Below are 18,297 nucleotides of genomic sequence, written 5' to 3' on the forward strand. Positions count from 1 at the left end.
ACACAGCTTTAATTTCAGTACGATGCATCATAATAGTTTCTTAAACGGAAGAACAAAGCAAAGACAGCCTTGTAGATGGCGGTGTAAACAAACAGCAGCCTATTTTCAGATGCCCAGGTATCCAGAACCAAGCTCTCCTGTAAATTGATAGCTCTGATATGTGTCTGTAGGTCAGTAGAGGAACTTGCTCTTAAAGTTATCTTCATTCTCCAGTGAAGGAGCTCTGCTTTGGTGTTTCCAGTATCTTTAAACTTGTTTCTGCCTGTCCCTCATGGTTACGATACATAACACCCTGACAAAACTCACCCTCTACTTACAGCTGCATCTACCTCCACCACTCTCTGTTTTCACATAATTATATGATCCTGTATTCTCATTAGGGCTGGACGATAAAGAAAAAAAGCATATCCATAAAAATAAAAATCATATTGATTTGATATAGATAATTATCATCAAATTAAAAATGTATATTTTAAGTGCAGCCCTGGCCTTTTAATGCTGTTGCTTCGTGACCTATTTTTAGATACAGAACACAAACACTGAATTAAACCTTTTATTTGTTATGCCATAAAGCTGTTTGAATATGATTATTATTATTAATTATAAGTTGGTATTATAATTTTAATATGTCATTCAAACTCAAATAGTATCTATAACAAAATATGGTTCAAATGGAGGGCTATAAGCTTGTAATGACTAATACCACTAATGCATTTATTAATTAGCTGTTATGAACTCATTTATGCCGGGACAAGATTATCCGATCGGTTTCTGACTGATGACATTTATCCAGCAAGCGCATAACTCAAATTATAACTGCAATTAGTGTTTAATCTTACTCCTTTATCACCAATCCAATGTAAATGTCTCTGTATTAATGTCAGTTGTTAACTCAAAAAGAGGCAACTCTGTATTCTGATGACCATGCAGATTCTGGATTGAAATAAACACAAACAATTACTATTCCACGTTGTTATTTATTGAACCAAAACAATTCCCTGTTACAGTAATTATTCTAATTTAATAACTTAGGAAGCTCTACTCACTACTAAACTAAAACATGCAAAAGACAAATAAAAGAAAATAAACATCAAAAATGGAGGTAGCAAATCTTAGTTCAACTCAGTTGTTTAAGCATCACATTCAAGACGTCGGCACTGACGTAGCAGCATTGAAAGACAAACAGCTTTGAGAATCCAGATGGACGCTTCAATGTTTTCCAACAAGCTAGCTAACAGCTTAGCTACGCTGCACCTTACCAAGATGGCGACTATGACAACACACAACTTACGACCTTGCGTGATACGTAAGGGGAGGTCTTAATGATGTAATCAGCGCTTACGCTAATGTGGGGTGGTGCCTTGACTAGAGAGGCGGTCTAAATGAGGAATTCAAAGACGGAGTGCGGACTGAGAATTCCAACAAAGACATTGAACTGATAAGAGGACAGGAAAAGAAAAAGGGAAAAAGATGGAAAAATCGTCTCTCGGCGGAGGCACTTATAAGAACCACAAACCAAAACACAGCCAAAATCACTTACAAAATGTATGCACATACATTGGAAACATTCAGCAGTTAAAACAACCCCGTCTTGGAGTAAACAAGCATTAAACTAAATCCTAGTAGTTTCTGCCCAGGCACAATTAGATCACCTTAAGGGTGAAAAGAGAAATAAAAGGGGGAAAGTCCCGTTTACCTGTGTTGTCTCACTAGGAGGTCCCAGCTCCAAATCTGCGGCATCCTGGAGCGTTGCGGCAAACGCTGGTCCGTCACACAGCAAAGAGAGGGGGGGGTCCCCGAAGTCCCTGGGCTCTTCGGGTTCTTTGTTTGGTCAAAACCAAAGCCTGGTCCGACGATCACTGGGAGATAACGGCTCTCAGTCTTTGATTGGAGTGGATTCAAAAGTACTGTTTTAGGTGGACCTCCTGCATCGGCAGTGCAGGGATGAAGTTGCTTCGGTATATCTCGGAGCAGCGATAAAATCGAGCGTGGCACGTGGGGAAAATCCCAACGGGATTAAACAGCTGTGTCTTCCCAGTCTGGCGGGGCGCCAAGTGAGAAGAAAGATTTCAATGCGCTCACGGCTTACAAAACCATTCGCATAGCAACGTTATCTGGTCCCTAGGGTCGGTGGCCATTTTGACTGTGTTGCATGATGGGAGTTGGTGGCCATTTTGACCACATTGCCTCATGGGAAATGCAGTCTGTCACGTCCTGTACTGGCGTAACATATTGAACCAACTTTTTATCAAAACTGCAAAAGAAAAGAGGGAAAAGAGAACATGTGCTCTCTGGACTCTTTGAAGGCGGTGGAGCATTCCTGGGTCTGTTTGAGATTGGCTGGAAGGATATAATAACTGTAATATATGTAACATGGCTAGAATCCAAAAGGAAGGAAAACTGTTATTCTATTGAACTTTTTATTGACCCTTTTTTCTATTCTCAATATACATCTATCGATCGATATATATTGTTATTGAATTATTGTCCAGCCCCGCTGCTGCCAACTGTTTTTAACATTTGCTTTTAGTTTCTATTTTTCCATGTTCTATTTTGTTTCTGCTTGCTTTTATTGTTTTATTTTCCTATATTTTAATCATGTAAAGCACTTTGCACACTCTCTGTACCGAAATGTGCTATAGAAATAAATTTGCCTTTTGCCTAGTAGCTGGAGCTGCCACAAATTGAGCTCGGCCCTGCTGTAATTTTTACTGGTCATATTATATTGTATACTAAATCTACCTCCGTCATGCACTTAACACTGCATATAATACTCATTCCAGCATTTTCCTTCTCTGCACCCACCACACTGAGGACATGTATGTTTATATGTGCACCTGTACATCACTCCCACCTCTTACATGTACATCATATTAATTCAATTCAATTCATTTCAATTTTATTTATATAGCGCCAAATCATGAAACATGTCATCTCAAGGCACTTTAGATGCCTTGAGATATTATACAGATTGGGTCAGATTATACAGATTGGTCAAAAATGTTCTATATAAGGAAACCAGTTGATTGCATCAAAGTCCCGACAAGCAGCATTCACTCCTGGGGAAGCGTAGAGCCACAGGAAGAGTCGTCTGCATTGTACATGGCTTTGCTGCAATCCCTCATACTGAGCAAGCATGAAGCGACAGTGGGAAGAAAAACCACCCATTAACGGGAAGGAAAACCTCCGGCAGAACCAGGCTCAGTATGAACGGTCATCTGCCTCGACCGACTGGGGTTACAGAAGACAGAACAGAGACACAACAAGAGAGACAAAAAAGCACAGAAGCACACATTGATCTAGTAATCTGTTCTACATTAGATGGAAGTAGCGGGTGAGCCGTCTTCTCTGGATGATGTCACAGCTAACAGAACGCCAGACCAGGTGTACCTACTATGAAGAAAAAGAGAGAGAGCAAAAAGTTAAAAGCTGAAATGACGACAGTCATTTCAATGTAATACAATGCAAAACTGGAGAACAGTAGACTGAAGAACAGTAGAAATCAGTAGAGTGAGAAAATTAGACCCTGATGTCCTCCAGCAGCCTAGGCCTATCACAGCACAACTATAGAGATAGCTCAGGGTATGAGCCACTCTAACTATAAGCTTTGTTAAAAAGGAAAGTTTTAACATTAGTCTTAAAAATAGATAGGGTGTCTGCCTCACGGACCAAAACTGGGAGTTGGTTCCACAGGAGAGGAGCCTGATAGCTAAAGGATCTGCCTCCCATTCTACTTTTAGAGACTCTAGGAACCACCAGCAGACCTGCAGTCTGAGAGCAAAGTGCTCTGTTAGGAACATACGGGGTAATCAGAGCTCTGATATATGATGGAGTTTGATTATGAAGGGCTTTATACGTTAGAAGGAGAATTTTAAATTCTATTCTTGATTTAACAGGAAGCCAATGAAGGGAAGCTAAAATTGGAGACATATGATCCCTCTTGTTGATTTTCATCAGAACTCTTGGCGCAGCATTTTGAATCAGCTGAAGACTTTGAACTGCATTTTGTGGACTTCCTGATAGTAAAGAATTACAATAGTTACCATTATTATTTACTCCTGCATCCTTTGCACTCTGCCCATTGACTCATTGCATTATTCGTATCTGTCCGCTTGTTCATTTCAATTAAAGTTTATTTATATAGCGCCAATTCATGAAACATGTCATCTTGAGGCACTTTACAAAGTCAAATTCAATCACATTATACAGATTGGTCAAAAATTTCCTATATAAGGGAACCAGTTGATTGCTTCAAAGTCCCGACAAGCAGCATTCACTCCTGGGGAACCGTAGAGCCACAGGGAGAGTCGTCTGCATTGTCCATGGCTTTGCAGCAATCCCTCATACTGAGCATGCATGGAGCGACAGTGGAAAGAAAAACCACCCATTAGTGGGAAGGAAAACCTACATCTGAACCGGGCTCAGTGTGAACGGTCATCTGCCTCGACCCACTGGGGGTTACAGAAGACAGAGCAGAGACACATTAAGAGAGACAAAAAAGCACAGAAGCACACATTGATCCAGTCTATTCTACATTAGATGGTAATAGCGGATGATCTGTCTTCTCTGGATGATGTCACAGTTAACAGAACGTCAGACCAGGTGTACCTACTATGAAGAAAAAGAGAGAGAGCAAAAAGTTAAAAGCTGAAATGACAACAGTCATTTCAATGCAATGCAATGCAAAACTAGAGAACAGTAGAAATCATTAGAGTGAGAAAAATAGATCCTGATGTCCTCCAGTAGCCTAAGCCTATAGCAGCATAACTATAGAGGTAGCTCAGGGTAACATGAGCCACTCTAACTATAAGCTTTGTCAAAAAGGAAAGTTTTAAGATAAGTCATAAAAGTAGACATGGTGTCTGCCTCACGGACCAAAACTGGGAGTTGGTTCCACAGGAGAGGAGCCTGATAGCTAAAGGATCTGCCTCCCATTCTACTTTTAGAGACTCTAGGAACAACCAGCAGACCTGCAGTCTGAGAGCGAAGTGCTCTGTTAGGACCATACGGGGTAATCAGAGCTCTGATATATGATGGAGCTTGATTATTAAGGGCTTTATACGTTAGAAGGAGAATTTTAAATTCTATTCTTGATTTAACAGGAAGCCAATGAAGGGAAGCAAAAATTGGAGAAATATGATCCCTCTTGTTGATTTTCATCAGAACTCTTGCTGCAGCATTTTGGATCAGCTGAAGACTTTGAACTGCATTTTGTGGACTTCCTGATAGTAAAGAATTACAATAGTCCAGCCATGAAGTAACAAATGCATGGACTAGTTTTTCATAGTGGTCATATATGTGTCCTCTATACTGCAGACTGATTATTATTTCTGCATTTTTGTGTTATTGTATTAGTGTAAGTAAGCACATTGTGAGCATTGTACAGTCCAGAGTCTAATTCCTCTTATGTGTTCACATACCTGGAAAATAAATCTGATTATTATTATTATAGTAGTTCTGCAAGTTAAACAAATGAACCGAGCATTACGAACACTCAATACATTTAATTTAAAGTTAATTTAGTATTAGGTACATGCTGGTGAAAGCAATACACTCATGTTTTGTTCTTCTGTCTCTGCAGTTAGTGCCTGCTTGTTAAGCCCTTGATTCATTTTGAAATGTATCTGCAGTAATATTCAGTTTACATGAAAATTGACACTGAATGTTTTCTCTGCCAGGCCCGTCGTGCTGGTGTGACCTGCATCATTCTTCCAGCTGAGAACAGAAAGGACTTCTCTGACCTGCCAGACTACATCAGAGAGGGACTGGAGGTCCACTTTGTGGACCACTATAGCCAGATCTACCCTATTGTCTTCCCACAGGATTAGGATGGAACAGATTTCAAAGCATTAAACTGCTCATCATTCCGGTTGTGATATTTTACCTGTAGTCCTGCTGTGGAGACTGATACCATCTGTTCTAGGATCACCAAAAAGATCCAGATGGATTTGCAGATCACAGGCATTCATCATGACTCAGACGAAGACACAAGAAGTAGCTGTCAATTTTCGGACAGGATCATTGGACTCGAACCAGCAAGGCCAAAGACGAGCTTGGACAGTACACTGGTAACATCCTCCAAAAGTCATTGTGTCGCTGAGCACAAGTCTGAGGAAGGACTTTGCTGCCATGTAGCTTCATCAGCCACACATCGAAAGATTGTGTAATGTAGTACCACATCTGAAGTCAGTCATATATTAAAGGAGTTTGAGAGAGAAATTATAGAAATATTAACATTTCATTGTACTCAGACACACGCCTGCTGACAGGGGGGGACAAACGGGTCAGTTGGACAGAGAGGTGGGGGGGGGCAAAACTGTCAGCACGCGCGCTAACTGCAGCGCGCTGTGTCACGGCAGCACTCTGCTGCTCCCCCTCGCCTCTCGTACATTGCTCAGCAGCGCCAGCCAATCAGCACCCAGGCTCAGCCTGGCCCGCCCACTCAGCTCTGTCTCACAAACAACCGTGTGCTGCTCCTCAGACTCGGAGAGAGACCGCAAAAGCGGAAAAACATGAAGTGGGAAAGTAGCGCCGTTTTGCTCTATTTTAATACCGTAAATGAAATCAAGCTGTATGTTTTGTAGAAGCCGGTTAAATTCAGTGGAAACACAACAAATTTATATAAGCATGTGAAAAAACATTAGCAAGAAAACGTTGAGCGACAGAAACGGAGAGAGGAGACGAAACTTCTCTGATTGCCCGACAGACCCACAGACTGACGTCACTGACTGAGGCGATTTAGTCCTCCAGAGAACATCCAGGTAGATAAGAGTGGTCATCTTCAGCAGCAGTTCATGTTAACTTTCAAAGTAGATATTATCTATCATATGTTACTGGAGCCCACACAGAAGATGCAATTAAGACCTTGAAAGAACCCAGTACATATATCCTATTAAAAAGTGTTATATAAGATAAGATAACATTGGCTAATCCTTTATTTATCCCACGACGGGGAAATTTATAGGATTAAAGCAATAGGCAGGTACACACAACACAGACAAAATTACATAAGGATTGAAAGATATAAGAGGTTGATTAGGAAAAAGACACTATGAACATAACATTATTATTATTATTATTATTATTATTATTATTATTATTATTATTATTAAATTGTAATAATGAAATAAAAATCACAAAACCCGAAAGGTCAACAGTTTTATTATACAACTAGTGCACTAAATTCAATAGATGGGTTGAAAATATCCAATATAAAATACAGAGATTTCCAGGGCATGAAGTATACAGTTAAGTTGACTTTGTTTTGGTGTGTGTGTGTGTGTGTGGCAGCAGGTGTAGAGGGGGGGGCGGCCTGCTCAGATATGTTCAGAAAAAATGAAGTGGGTTGGGCCCATGCTCTTTATGTCGGTGCCTGTCCAATCAAATAGCTGACTTGGGTTTCTTTTTGCTACTTTTATATTAAAATAAAATTAATGGTTAATATAATTTCAAATGTGAACTGAAGTGTGCTGGAGCACTCAATCTGAGGACGGGGCTGTCAGGACAACCAAGAACAAGATTTATATTTTCAGGAGAACACGTGACCAACTAACTGATTACACTTATGCAACGAGTTTAACCTGCTGCTGTTTGTTGCTGCCGTCACGTCATTGTTGCTCCTGTTAATTGTTGTTAGCAATTCAGTGTGGGACAATAAGGAAACAGTAAAACAGATGAATTTTAGAATGTAACAGGGTGGCCGCGGGTCCTTAAAAAGTCGTAAATCAATTTTCCTCAAAATAAGGCCTTGAAAAGTATTAAATTGTCTTAAATTAATTTTGCATGGGTCTTAAATATTGGTGTGTCACGTCACCGTGAAAATACGGGCAATCTGTTCTGCTAGGTCGAATATTTTTTTCCGGTAGCCTATGCGCTGCGTTGTCGATGGCCGTTTCTCAATATGCGTTCTTGAGCAGGCTTGTGTGCTCGTGACACGTCATCAGCCACAGACCGAGCACTGCTGGCGCGGTACGCACGTGACGTCACCATCTTATGAGCAATGCTCCTTGCCTCTAAGGTAGGACAAATGGTGTGAGAGCGCACGTAGCAACCAGCCGTTACACATGCAACAGAAACAACGACATGACCAACTTTTCAGCTGTTAAACTATCGCAAGAGGATGTCCAGGCGCCCATTTTACTGGTAGAACTGTGGAACAACATACGCCAAACGCGTTCGTGTGAATCGCCCGGTGGACGGGCCGGGAAAATGCGTGACAGCAACCGCAGCGGTGCGCGAACCCCGCCGGCCGGCCGGTGTCGCGGGAGCGCGCCTCGCTCTGTACAGCTGAATATCGACGAAGAAAACGGATTAAAATGTCACCAACGGAGTTACTTGTTCTTATATTAGTGATATCAAAACGTTTGAATATACCCCTTGTGTGAAAAAACGGTGTTTATTTGGCAGATTCGTTTACAAAAGTACGGGTTTAATGAACACCATTAAATCCAAAGTTTTTATCTGAGGTACGGCTGATTTTATTTGTTGTGGTCTCTCGTCATTCACATGCAACAATAAACCGTGAGAACCGACGTGAGTTTTGAAACTGCAAAGCTTTGTCTTAAACGGAAGATCAGACTGCATCTACAGTAAACAGCACAGCGTTCATAGACCAGTTTGATGCATTCGCTACTGTCAGAAAGCTATGGTGCTTTCAGGGGCATGGGACATTTCAAACTTACAAAGAAAGAGAAATAAAACGGAAAAGAACTTAACTCATACAATAATGTATTTTTCCAGAAAATAGCGTGACCTTTCTAACAATACTTAATGCTCTATACTTGTATTTATTAAATTGTTTTTGATTATGCACATCTGCTAGCTTTTTATTCTGAAAATTCTATAATATTACAGCAGCAAATTATCAAAGTTCTTCAAAAGCCTGTTTAAAAGTTCCGGGCAGAATTTGCATTTGCTGACCCTTATCCTTTAACTACAGATGGATATACAGGAATAAAGTCATACAAGTGCCAACCCCTCATAGATAGCAGGGGGTACGTTTTTTGGCAAATGGCTGCCGAAAAATGCACCCCCTATGTTTTTAATCTAAAAATTGTCCCAGACTCATGAAATTCATACTGGTAGCTTAGAACACATTTGTAAACATGTAGGAAATGTTTAATCAGCTACAAGTGTATATTTCAGTAAAGTAGCAGGGGTGCGTTTTTTGGCAAATGTACATGTAAATGTATAACACCGGCACCGCAGCGGTGGCCTATAGGGTAGTTCATTGTTATTGTTTTGATGCGGGTTTTTCGCGCATGCGCGCCGGACTGGTTGGCAAAAGGCGAACACAATGGCGGACGCAAACAGAGAAACTGACGAGTTCTCCATGTATTTTTCTTCTTCAGATAACGTATCACAAGATCGTTTTAAGAGTAAGTTGATGGTTGATGGTATCAGATTGCCAGATCCACACAGCAAAAGCCTGAAGGGACGGAGCGAGTCTGTGAAATGCTGGCCAAGTGTTCCGTACCGCGACATACAGCTGTCTTATAAACACGCAGGCCAGTACAGACGAGAGAGCATGAAAGCATGAAACCACTGGACGGCTACAATTATTTTATATCGGGAAAAAGGCTCCAGCAACCCCCGCAACCCCAGTTTTATTTATTTTTGTTCTGAAGGAACAGTATTTTATATATTTACTTGATTTTATAAGCATTTGTTCATGGGACTGTAATGACATGTTTGTCTTTTCGCATTACACACATTTAGTCGATGTTCTTAAACTCAAGTCATTTTGATTTGTATTTCCAATGTACGTTTGGTCTTAAATTTCATTTAGAAGTGGTATTAAAAGGTCTTAAAAAGTATTAAATTTAACTTGTTTATACTTGTAGACACCCTGATGTAAAATAAAGTGTAGAACATGTTTTACTGTATTGTAGGAGAGAGAGAGAGAGAAAAATAGCACAATTCAGTACAGGGACAATGCAAAGTGCTTTACATGATTAAAATATAGCAAATTAAAACAGAATAAAAGCAAGAAGGAATAAAATGTAGATAGAAACTAGAACAAAGAAGTGGTGATTCAGTTAACTATAACAGGTGAAGGCAATCCTAAACAAATGTGTTTTTAATCTTGATTTAAAAGAACTCAGGCTTTCCGCACCTTTACAATTTTCTGGAAGTTTGTTCCAGATAAGTGGAGCATAGGAACTAAATGCAGCTTCTCCTTGTTTAGTTCTGGTTCTAGGTATGCAGAGTAGGCTGGAGCCAGAAGACCTGAGTGGTCTGGAGGGTTGATACACTGATAACAAGTCTGTGATGTTTTTAGGTACTAAGCCATTCAGTGATTTATAGACTAACAGAAGTATTTTGAAGTCTATTCTCTGAGATACAGGGAGCCAGTGTAAGGACTTTAGAACTGGGGTTATGTGCTCTACTTTCTTAGTCTTAGTAAGGACGCGGGCAGCAGCGTTCTGGATCAGCTGCAGCTGTCTGATCCACTTTTTAGGCAGGCCTGCGAAAACACTGTTGCAGTAATCAATTCTACTAAAAATAAACGCATGGATTAGTTTTTCTAGATCCTGCTGAGTCATTAGTCCTTTAATCCTGGAAATGTTCCTCAGGTGATAAAAAACCGACCTTGTAATTGTCTTTAGATGCTTTTGAAGGTTCAGGTCTGAGTCCATCACTACTCCCAGATTTCAGGCCTGATCAGTGGTTCCTAGCTGAAATGACGAAGCTGTGTGCTAACTTTTGATCTCTCCTCTATTGGTCCAAATATTATTACTTCTGTTTTGTTTTTATTCAACTGAAGAAAATTTTGGCACATCCACGTATTGATTTCTTCTAGGCATTTACTCAGTGCCTGAACTGGTTCATAGTCACCTGGTGACATGGCGATGTAGAGCTGTGTGTCATCTGCATAGTTATGGTAACTGATGTTGTTATTTTTATGATCTGAGCTAGAGGGAGCATGTAGATATTGAAGAGGAGGGGACCCAGGATGGACCCTTGGGGAACCCCACATATGATTTTTGTCATCTCTGATGTAAAATTACCTACTGATACAAAAAAGTCCCTGTCCTTTAAGTAGGATTTAAACCAGTGGATAGCTGTACCAGAGAGGCCGACCCAGTTCTCCAGGCGTTCTAACAGGATGGAGTGATCGACGGTATCAAATGCTGCACTAAGGTCCAATAGAACCAGCACGGTTGTTCTTCCACAGTCTGTATTTATATGGATGTCATTGAACACCTTGATAAGGGCGGTCTCTGTACTGTGGTGAGCACAGAAACCTGACTGGAAAACGTCAAAGCGTCTGGTCGTTGTTAAGAAGGTGTCTAATTGTTGAAATACAGCTTTTTCAATAATCTTACTGATAAAGGGGAGGTTTGAGATGGGCCTGTAGTTCTGGAGCAGAAGTTTGTCTAAATTGTTGTTTTTCAGCAGTGGTTTGATAATTGCTGTTTTTAGGGACTGGGGGAAAACACCTGACAGAAGGGACGTGTTTATTATCTGAGTCAAATCAGACGCTATGACAGGCAAAACTTTCTTAAGGAAAACTGTGGGTAGAACATCAAGGCAGCAGGAGGAGGAACTTAGCTGCTGAATGATCTGCTCTAAGCTTTTGTGGTTTATTTCGCTGAAATGGGACATTTTGTCAGGATAAGTTCCAGCTGAATAAAGCATTGGTTCTGGAGCTGGTGTGGATGTACAAACTGATCCTCTAATTTTTAGGATTTTCTCAGTAAAGAAGTTAGCAAATTCATTGCAGGCCCTGGTGGAGTGGAGTTCAGAAGTCACGGACACAGGAGGATTTGTTAGCCTGTCAACTGTGGAAAATAAGACACGAGCATTATTAATGTTTTTCTTAATGATCTCAGAGAAGAAAGATTCTCTTGCATTTTTTAGTTGTAAGTTATATCTGTAAAGTCTCTCTTTATAGATGTCGTAGTGAACCTGGAGTCTGTTCTTTCTCCACCTGCGTTCAGCTTTTCGACATTCCCTTTTTTCACTTCTAACTGCTGGAGCATTTCTCCATGGAGATTTTTTCTTCCCGGAAACAACTTTCACTTTAACTGGAGCAATGCAGTCAATGATGTCTGAGACTTTAGAATGAAAGTTATCTACTAGCTCATCTACTGAGTTGCAGCCCAAGGTTGAAGTATCAGAGTAAGCTTGAATAAAAGTTTCTGTGGCATTGTCCTTAAAGGTGCGTTTTCTTACGATGTCCCTTTGGCTAAATGAGTCACTGGAAATTATGCTTTCAAAGGTAACAGAAAAGTGATCAGATAGGGCAACATCAGTTACATTGACCTGTGAAATGTTTAGACCTTTAGTGATGATTAAGTCTAAAATATGTCCCTGTTTGTGTGTTGGCTGTTTAACATGTTGAGATAAACCAAAGTTTCTAAGTGTGTCACACAGTTCTTTTGCACTTCTGTCTTCAGGGTTGTCAACGTGAAAGTTGAAGTCTCCCACAATTATTAAACAGTCATAATCAACACATATCACAGACAGCAGGTCACTAAAATCATTAAAACAGTTTGATGTGGACTTAGGAGGCCTAAAAAATTTCTCCTAAATGCTGACAACCCAGGGTCCAGACCAGGAAGCAGAGCCGTAGTTTAACACACCTCTCTGCAGCTTCTGTACTGTTACCCACCCATTATCCTATTGAGACGGTGTCTTTCCCACGGCCAAAACTTAACAGATCAAAAACTGATCTAAAAGGAACAAATCATAAAAACCTAATAAAAATCAATATGGTTCACCTTGAACCTAAAAATAAAATAATAAAATGTGGTCTATTAAATATAAGGTCTCTCCCTCCAAAGACTTTGTTAGTTAATGAATTGATTTCTGATAATCAGATTGATTTGTTTTGTCTCACAGAAACCTGGCTACAAGAGGACTACGTTAGTATAAATGAGTCAACCCCCTCCAGTTATTCAAATTTCCACATTCCCAGATCTGTGGGAAGAGGAGGAGGAGTGGCAACTATCTTTCAGTCTGATTTATTAATTAGTCCCAGGCCAACTAATAATTACAGTTCTTTTGAACATTTAACCCTCAGTTTCCCTCATCCAAACTGCAAAGCAATAAAACCTCTTCTGTTTGTTGTTTTGTATCGTCCACCAGGCCCTTACACTCAGTTTTTGGATGAGTTGTCAGATTTCTTATCTGATTTGGTGTTAAATACTGATAAGGTTATTATAGTGGGTGATTTTAACATCCATGTTGACACTGAATGTGATAACCTTAGTGTAGCCTTTAAAACTATCCTAGATTCAATTGGTTTTGCTCAAAATGTGCATGAACCGACGCACTCTCGGCTCCATACTTTAGACCTTGTGCTGACATATGGCATTGATTGTGAAGAATTAACAGTATCTCCTCACAACCCTGTCCTGTCTGATCATTTTTTAATAACATTTGAGTTTAATCTAACTGAATTCTCCACCCCCAAAAGAGGGTTCCATTATAGTAGATTTTTATCGGATAATGCTGTATCAAAACTTAAAGAGTCTGTCCCCTTCTTAATATCCTCAGTATTGCAGAAATGCCCTGTAGATGGCAGCATTGCTGTTTCTTCCCATTCACAAATCGATACCTTTGCTAACAATGTGACTTCCTCATTGCATTCTGCATTAGACAATGTAGCTCCCTTGAAAAAGAAGGTGATTATTCACAGGAAGCTGGCTCCCTGGTTTAATTCAGAGCTGCGTTCCTTGAAGCACAATGTTAGGAAATTGGAGAGAAAATGGCGCTCTACACACCAAGAGGAATCCTACTTAATCTGGAGGGACAGACTATTGTTGTATAACAAGACCCTCCGCAGAGTTAGAGCAGCATATTTTTCATCATTAATTGAAGAGAATAAAAATAATCCTAGATTTCTCTTTAGTACAGTTGCCAAACTTACCCAGAGCCACAGCTCTGTTGATCCATCCATTCCCTTAGCTCTCAGTAGTAATGATTTTATGGGATTCTTCATAAATAAAATTGATGCCATTAAAAATAAAATAATTGGCATCCTCCCAAACATGATTACCTCGTCCTCAGTAAGTGAGGCAGCATTGGAGGAATCTTTAGAATCTGCGCAGTGTTTGAACTGTTTAGAAGCAGTAGAGCTTTCTGAGCTATCTAAAATTTTAGCTTCATCTAAACCTTCTACCTGTATGTTAGACCCAATCCCAACCAAGTTGTTTAAGGACATATTCCCTTTGATCAGTGGCACTATTTTAGACATGATTAATCTATCCTTAGTAAATGGATATGTACCACAGGTTTTGAAAGTAGCTGTTATTAAACCTTTACTTAAGAAACCTTCTCTTGATCAAGATGAGTTAGTAAATTACAGACCTATGTCTAATCTTTTTTTCTTATCTAAAATTCTTGAGAAAGTAGTTGCTAATCAACTTTGTGAACATTTACAAAGTAATGACCTACTTGAGGAGTTTCAGTCAGGCTTCAGAGCTCATCATAGCACTGAAACAGCTCTGGTGAAGGTCACTAATGATATTCTCATGGCCTCAGATAATGGACTTGTGTCTGTACTTGTACTGTTAGATCTCAGTGCTGCGTTTGATACAGTTGATCACAATATTCTCCTACAAAGACTTGAACATACCGTAGGGATTAAGGGGAAAGCATTAGGCTGGTTTAAATCTGATCTGTCGGACAGATTCCAATTTGTTCATGTTAATAATAAATCTTCCTCAAACTCTAGGGTCACCTGTGGAGTACCACAGGGTTCAGTCCTTGGACCAATTCTCTTTACTATATATATGCTTCCGATAGGCAAAATTATCAGACAGCATGGGATTAATTTCCACTGTTATGCTGATGATACTCAGCTATATTTATCCATAAATCCTGATGAATCCAATCAATTACTTCGACTGCAGTCATGTCTTGATGACATCAAAAGCTGGATGACTTTAAATTTCCTGCATCTAAATTCTGACAAGACCGAAGTTTTAATCTTTGGGCCAGAGTCCTCAAAAAATAAACTTCTTAACCAATCACTTAATCTGGGTGGCATTAACTTGGCCTCTGGTAATAAAGTAAAAAATCTTGGTGTTATTTTTGACCAAGACATGTCATTTAAATCCCATATTAAACAGGTTTCCAGAGTTTCCTTTTTTCACCTCCGGAATATCGCCAAAATTAGAAACATTCTGTCCAGGAGTGATGCTGAAAAACTGGTCCATGCATTTGTTACTTCATGGCTGGACTATTGTAATTCTTTACTATCAGGAATTCCACAAAATGCAGTTCAAAGCCTTCAGCTGATCCAAAATGCTGCAGCAAGAGTTCTGATGAAAATCAACAAGAGGGATCATATTTCTCCAATTTTAGCTTCCCTTCATTGGCTTCCTGTTAAATCAAGAATAGAATTTAAAATTCTTCTTCTAACGTATAAAGCCCTTCATAATCAAACTCCATCATATATCAGAGCTCTGATTACCCCGTATGTTCCTAACAGAGCACTTCGCTCTCAGACCGCAGGTCTGCTGGTGGTTCCTAGAGTCTCTAAAAGTAGAATGGGAGGCACATCCTTTAGCTATCAGGCTCCTCTCCTGTGGAACCAACTCCCAGTTTTGGTCCGTGAGGCAGACACCCTGTCTACTTTTAAGACTAGGCTTAAAACTTTTCTTTTTGACAAAAATTATAACTAGTGACTCATGTTACTCTCAGCTACCTTTATAGTTTTACTGCTATAGGCTTAGGTTACTGGAGTATATCAGGATCTAATTTTCTCACTATATTGAGTTCTACTGTTCTTCAATTCAATTCAATTCAATTCAATTTTATTTATATAGCGCCAAATCATGAAACATGTCATCTCAAGGCACTTTACAAAGTCAAGTTCAATCATATTATACAGATTGGGTCAGATTATACAGATTGGTCAAAAATGTCCTATATAAGGAAACCAGTTGATTGCATCAAAGTCCCGACAAGCAGCATTCACTCCTGGGGAACCGTAGAGCCACAGGAAGAGTCATCTGCATTGTACATGGCTTTGCTGCAATCCCTCATACTGAGCAAGCATGAAGCGACAGTGGGAAGAAAAACCACCCATTAACGGGAAAAAAAACCTCCGGCAGAACCGGGCTCAGTATGAACGGTCATCTGCCTCGACCGACTGGGGTTACAGAAGACAGAACAGAGACACAACAAGAGAAACAAAAAAGCACAGAAGCACACATTGATCTAGTAATCTGTTCTACATTAGATGGTAGTAGCGGGTGAGCCGTCTTCTCTGGATGATGTCACAGTTAACAGAACGCCAGACCAGGTGTACCTACTATGAAGAGAAAAGAGAGAGAACAGAAAGTTAAAGCAGAAATGACAACACATAATGCATAATTGAAGAACAGTAGAACTCAATATAGTGAGAAAATTAGATCCTGATATACTCCAGTAACCTAAGCCTATAGCAGTAAAACTATAAAGGTAGCTGAGAGTAACATGAGTCACTAGTTATAATTTTTGTCAAAAAGAAAAGAAATTATGCATTATGTGTTGTCATTTCTGCTTTTAACTTTCTGTTCTCTCTCTTTTCTCTTCATAGTAGGTACACCTGGTCTGGCGTTCTGTTAACTGTGACATCATCCAGAGAAGACGGCTCACCCGCTACTACCATCTAATGTAGAACAGATTACTAGATCAATGTGTGCTTCTGTGCTTTTTTGTTTCTCTTGTTGTGTCTCTGTTCTGTCTTCTGTAACCCCAGTGGGTCGAGGCAGATGACCGTTCATACTGAGCCCGGTTCTGCCGGAGGTTTTTTTTCCCGTTAATGGGTGGTTTTTCTTCCCACTGTCGCTTCATGCTTGCTCAGTATGAGGGATTGCAGCAAAGCCATGTACAATGCAGATGACTCTTCCTGTGGCTCTACGGTTCCCCAGGAGTGAAAGCTGCTTGTCGGGACTTTGATGCAATCAACTGGTTTCCTTATATAGGACATTTTTGACCAATCTGTATAATCTGACCCAATCTGTATAATATGATTGAACTTGACTTTGTAAAGTGCCTTGAGATGACATGTTTCATGATTTGGCGCTATATAAATAAAATTGAATTGAATTGAATTAAACATTCAGAAACATAGTTCGTACCGGGCTCTTTACCTGGAGAGCCAAATGTTCAAAAGAGTCGAATTTGCCCAAAAACACCTTTTTACACTTTAGTGAATCATTAAACAATGTTGCTACTCCTCCACCTTTCCTTTGCTGTCTGCTCTCACAAAGGAAATTGTAGTTTGGAGGAGTCGACTTCATCAGTATAACTTCTTCATTAGATTCATGTAACCATGTTTCTGTTAAAAACATAACACTGTTACGATATTTTTCGAGGATGAACCCGGACACAGCACGCACACACTGAGCTAGTTCTTAGGAGTGAGTTTTATTGAATGGTGTGGAAGATGGATAATGATGGGACCAGAGTCTTTCAAGAGACGGAGGTGTAGGGTGCAGAAGCTGGCCGGCAGGAGGCGTGTGGAGAGACTGACCAGGAGGAACTCTGGAGCCGAAGGCTAGCGACCAGGACAGAGCATCTGAGCCGAGCACTGGAGAGCTGAACATCTGAGCCGAGCACTGGAGAGCAGATCCTCTGAGCCGTGGACTTGAGACCGGAACAGCTCACCAGGAGAAGAGAACAGGAGTGGGAACAGAGCTGAGCTGGATCTAGGCTGAGACTGCAACAAAACAAAGCTGACGGAAAGTCTATTGGCTGACTGTAACAAAAAGAGTCAAACAAAAAACAGAACACAGGGGAACCAAAAGCCTAGGAGAAACACTGGGGAACCAACAAAACTAGAGAAAACGGGAAACCAAAAGGTCACGAACACGGGGGACCAAAGGCTAGAGAACACTAGGGAACCAAAGGGGCTAGAGAACACTAGGGAACCAAAGGGGCTAGAGAACACAGGGAAACCAGGGGTCAAAAGCACGGAGGAACCAAAGAGGCTAGAAAACTCTGGGGAACCGAAAGTCCACAGAACTCTGGGAAACAGGCGAAAGGAAACACCAGGGAGAAAAGACAGGCATGCACAAATGCCAGGGGGGAAGAACGGGCGTACGGAAACGCGAGAGGGAAGGACGGGCGCACGACAGCGCCAAAGGGAAGGAACAGGCGCACGACAGCGCCAAAGGGAAGGAACGGGCGTACTTAACGCCAGAGGGAAGAACAAGCGTACGAAAACACCAAGGCTCAACAACACATGCTGGAACACGACTGGTGTACAGAAACGCCAGGGGAAACTCGCCGGGGCGCAAGGGGAACGCCGGGGCACAAGGGAAACAGGAACTTCTAAAACGCCAGGGTACACTAAAT

The 18,297-nt window shown here is 40.7% G+C and overlaps 1 protein-coding gene across 1 annotated transcript in view; it reads left to right on the forward strand.

The window, feature by feature from the left end:
* LOC118559007 (lon protease homolog, mitochondrial-like) overlaps positions 1-6,211 on the forward strand; it is a gene marked incomplete at its 5' end in the record, with an annotated part of 39,632 nt that extends 33,421 nt beyond the window's left edge. Inside the window, 1 exon segment of the mRNA XM_036129661.1 lies at positions 5,679-6,211. Coding sequence (XP_035985554.1) covers positions 5,679-5,828 — 150 coding nt within the window.
* Between the last annotated feature and the right edge of the window lie 12,086 nt (positions 6,212-18,297).

This window comes from Fundulus heteroclitus, unplaced genomic scaffold (genome assembly GCF_011125445.2).
Source record: "Fundulus heteroclitus isolate FHET01 unplaced genomic scaffold, MU-UCD_Fhet_4.1 scaffold_198, whole genome shotgun sequence".
Taxonomy (NCBI): Eukaryota; Metazoa; Chordata; class Actinopteri; order Cyprinodontiformes; family Fundulidae; genus Fundulus; species Fundulus heteroclitus.